The sequence below is a fragment of the Fragaria vesca genome, linkage group LG3 (assembly GCF_000184155.1).
Source record: "Fragaria vesca subsp. vesca linkage group LG3, FraVesHawaii_1.0, whole genome shotgun sequence".
Lineage (NCBI taxonomy): Eukaryota > Viridiplantae > Streptophyta > Magnoliopsida > Rosales > Rosaceae > Fragaria > Fragaria vesca.
In genome coordinates, this window is record NC_020493.1 from 23,975,907 (window position 1) to 23,979,578 (window position 3,672).

Consider the following 3,672-nt stretch of genomic DNA (forward strand, 5'->3'; position numbering starts at 1 on the left):
GAGAGAGAGAGAGACCTGAGGGCAGTGGCCAACATTAGGAAGAACAACAAAGTCTTCTACAGATTCAAAATTCCCATAAGCACGTCCAAGCTCAATAGGTTCCCATGGATCCTTGTCACCCCACACTATCAAAACAGGACACTGTAAAGAGAAGAAAAGCAAAACAACAAGCAGCATGTTAAAAGTAACCTTTGACTGCTGTGAATTGGTCATCATACCAAAATCGGTTTAGGACACTAACCTTGACTTTAGGTAATAGTTCCTCAGGTAGAGGGCCATCTGAATAACAAATGAACTCCAAAAACACGTCTACGGCACCAGGTTCAAGTCCTGGAAGAAGAATTTTTTCAACTAGTTCATCTGTCACTTGGGAGGTATCATGGTAGCACTGAAATGCAATAATTGGTATCAGTAAACATGAAACAACAAACAAACAAAAAAGCCTGCAAGTTTTCATGATTCTTTAGTTGCTATTGGCACAGATGACAGAAGGAATTAACTGACAATTCAAAAATTAACGAAGCAGAGAAAGTGTGCTGATGGAAGAAACAAGAAATGCTTGTCGTGGAAGGAACACAGTATTAATAGGCTTGTTTGGTATTGAGACATATGTTCCAAGTTTGCCTCAGAGTGAATATGCTAAATTTAGCTACGTGTTTACGGTTTGCAATGTGGTTGCCAGGGTTTATCAGCAGATCAAGGCTATTGACTCATACCAAACTAAATAGAGCTTATCATAGCTAAAACGCTGTCATTGACTTGTTGCAGTAGAGACACAAAAGAGTTATATGCATTACACTGTGACCGAGCAATGAACTGTTGCTCTTGTCTGCACTAATTCTGTTGGACCACTCATCATCCGGGCTAGGCAATTCTCAACCATGGGATGACAAAGAAGTCACAAATTGTTTGGGGGGGGGGGGGGGGGAGAACTTCGTTGGCCAATCAGATTACCTTGGTTTATGACTAGTAGCTTACCAAAAATTAATATAGTACAACATATTACAACAGAATACCTGGCAAAGGATATCAGAAATTACCTGGCGAAGGATATTCCTCACAGACTCTGGTGTGGCAACAGTTTTGAAAAAGTATTTTCCAACAGCAGTATTTCTGCCACAACAGCATACCTATCATGAACTTTATGTTTGAACAAAGGAACTTAAGATAAGAAAGAAGAGCTATATAATCTAGCTGTACCTCAGTAAGTTCTGAAATGATTTTATCAATGGTCTCCCAAACCAAGGCTGCTTTTTAATATGAAGCATACGAAGAGATATATTTATAAGCATTAGACCCTTGCATATCTGTGGCTCCATAAATGCTGCCTGAAGACCAACAAGACCTATGTGAAGGCCGCAAAAACTTATAAGGTTATCGTTAACGAACTAAAAGTTGAAAATAAAAATCACAGGCTCCAGTTAATATTTTAGTAAATGGATATGCATAAGGCTCATGCATAAAGCATGAGAAACATTGGTACCTCCAATAGAGTTGCATATGAAGAATGCTTCATCCTTGACCACATCAATGCAAAATTCATTTATCTGAGTGGCCCATGTATCAAATGTGTAAAAGGGACTTTCACCAAACTGACGAGGATTTGGTTTGTCCGAGTACCCATAACCAATGAGATCAATAGAGTACACCCTATGTGCTCTTGCTAGAACTGAAATATTTTTTCTCCAATGGTCACTGCAAATAATAACAAGTACTTACCCTGATAAATTAATCAGGAAATGAAAGAGATCATGGAACAAAACTCTCAAGCATATAGCATATACTGACTCAAAATTAACTCCGGGATTGCAGGTACTTGAAGCAAAAAACTCCTAAAAGGATATTATTACCAAATTGTTAGGGAAACAAACAAACAACCAAAAAATGGATGTGTGCGCGCAAAGTCATGGATGTATGTAGCAATTTGTGCATGAAATACCTATAGCAAATAGTTGTCTGCTAATGAGAAGTAGTGTGTAGACCTGTTTGCTCCAAAACCATGAACTAATACTAAAGCCGGGCCATTGTTGCCAGCATGTTGATAGCGGATAGAATAACCCTTCCAGTTCCAAAAACTACAACAAAACAAGGTAAAGTTTACATTACGAATTAGACAAGAGAATCATCATACTCCACCATCAGAAACGGAAAATTTAAATACTCACCCATTAAAATTAACAAGAAAACAAAGGAGAAATGCAAAGTAATAAACAATAGAAACCAAAACTGAACTTTAAGCTAAAAACGAGCATGTATATTTAATTTCTTCAAATCTGATCAGTATATCAAAAGCTTAAAACCATATGAGCAGTAAAGAGGAGATTTCTGGAGCATTGCAGAAATTGTACTCTTTAAACCATATGAGAGAGAAAGATGTACTCTTTAATATTGTGCGACTTCCAATTTGCAATTCTTCCAAGTTCACTTTCTTTTCCTCGTAATTTTATTCCTCACTCCTCTAATCTTTAATTTTGGTTCAGGGTTGTTATTCCCAGTTTCTTCCATTATTCCTATTCAAAACAACCAAACGGACCACAAATCCAAATGCCAGCTCTAAACCAATGCAGAAGATTATACAATAAGAGAAACTGAAAGAATGATACCTGCTTTGAACTTGGACCTCAGGAGCATTGTTGGCTTCGATTTGACCATTTACAGAAGAAAATAACACAAACCCATTTGATCTCGACCCATCAAACTTAGAAATGCGACCAGGCATCTGAAATTGATGGAGGTTTCCTTTGCTGAAAGTGAGTGAAAGTGGAGCTATCCTCATGTTTCTTTGAGATGACAGAAATGGAAAATCCAGTTTTGACAAAGACAGAGCAGGAGCACTAGTACTTGCCATGTCTCTGATACAATCAGCGAGGCTAATGGAGTGTGACACAGAAAGATCACAGTACGGCCATGAATGATGAACTCAAGCCAGTCAAGTGGTTTGTGTTTAGTTGTGAAGAGGTTGTTCAACCAAGCGTTAGAGGTGTGTGCTTTGTTCCATGTTTAGGCTACCTCCACGTACACAACTTGCCAATCGGCCCATCCTGTAGTTAAAGAGCTAAACGACATCATTCTGACCACCACAAAAAAAATTCACCGCAACTTGAGTGGGATAGCATGTACTTGTAAACACATTACGAAGTAGAGAACTGGATGCATCACGTTGGGTGCTAAATGAACAGGCCAGGAACGGGAAGGATCAATACATTCCAAGAATAAACACATTACAAAGTAGAACCGGTACCGAAAAATCGCCAGAAAGGCGAGCTCAGGCCAAAATTTGTTCACAATTGGCAATATGGTATTTTGCTTGAAGAGAACTCATACTACTAGGAATACAAATGGGAGACAGAGAATTCCAACTGATACTGAATTCAGTATAGTGGCCCACGATCTTTACTCTAGTGGCAATGTGGCATTGAGGGTTTAGGTCCTAGAGCCAGTAATTATGCAACATCGTATAGAATTGTCGATCTTTGAATTGAAGACCATTTTGTACTTATGTAGTGTATATATATTATTATCCAGTTATCAGCTGCAAAAATAATATTATTGCTATGTCACTTGCCAAATCAGGGACGGAACTAAAACAAAGGCTGTATAGGCTACAGCCTAACCGAAAATTGGGCCAAAAAACTCCTAGGTGTATATATATATATATATATATATATATAT

At 38.2% G+C, this 3,672-nt stretch overlaps 1 protein-coding gene across 1 annotated transcript in view; it reads right to left on the reverse strand.

Annotated features, from left to right (window-relative positions):
- The window catches only part of LOC101308065 (dihydrolipoyllysine-residue acetyltransferase component of acetoin cleaving system-like), a 3,812-nt gene extending 896 nt beyond the window's left edge, over positions 1 to 2,916 (reverse strand). The window contains exons 1-7 of the mRNA XM_004294955.1: positions 2,604 to 2,916; positions 1,983 to 2,075; positions 1,484 to 1,695; positions 1,201 to 1,345; positions 1,041 to 1,113; positions 242 to 388; positions 16 to 141 (exon numbers count right to left, since the gene is read on the reverse strand). Of these exons, the coding sequence (XP_004295003.1) occupies positions 16 to 141; positions 242 to 388; positions 1,041 to 1,113; positions 1,201 to 1,345; positions 1,484 to 1,695; positions 1,983 to 2,075; positions 2,604 to 2,848 (1,041 nt within the window). The 5' untranslated portion in view covers positions 2,849 to 2,916. The remainder of the gene's footprint in view (positions 1 to 15; positions 142 to 241; positions 389 to 1,040; positions 1,114 to 1,200; positions 1,346 to 1,483; positions 1,696 to 1,982; positions 2,076 to 2,603) is intronic.
- Between the last annotated feature and the right edge of the window lie 756 nt (positions 2,917 to 3,672).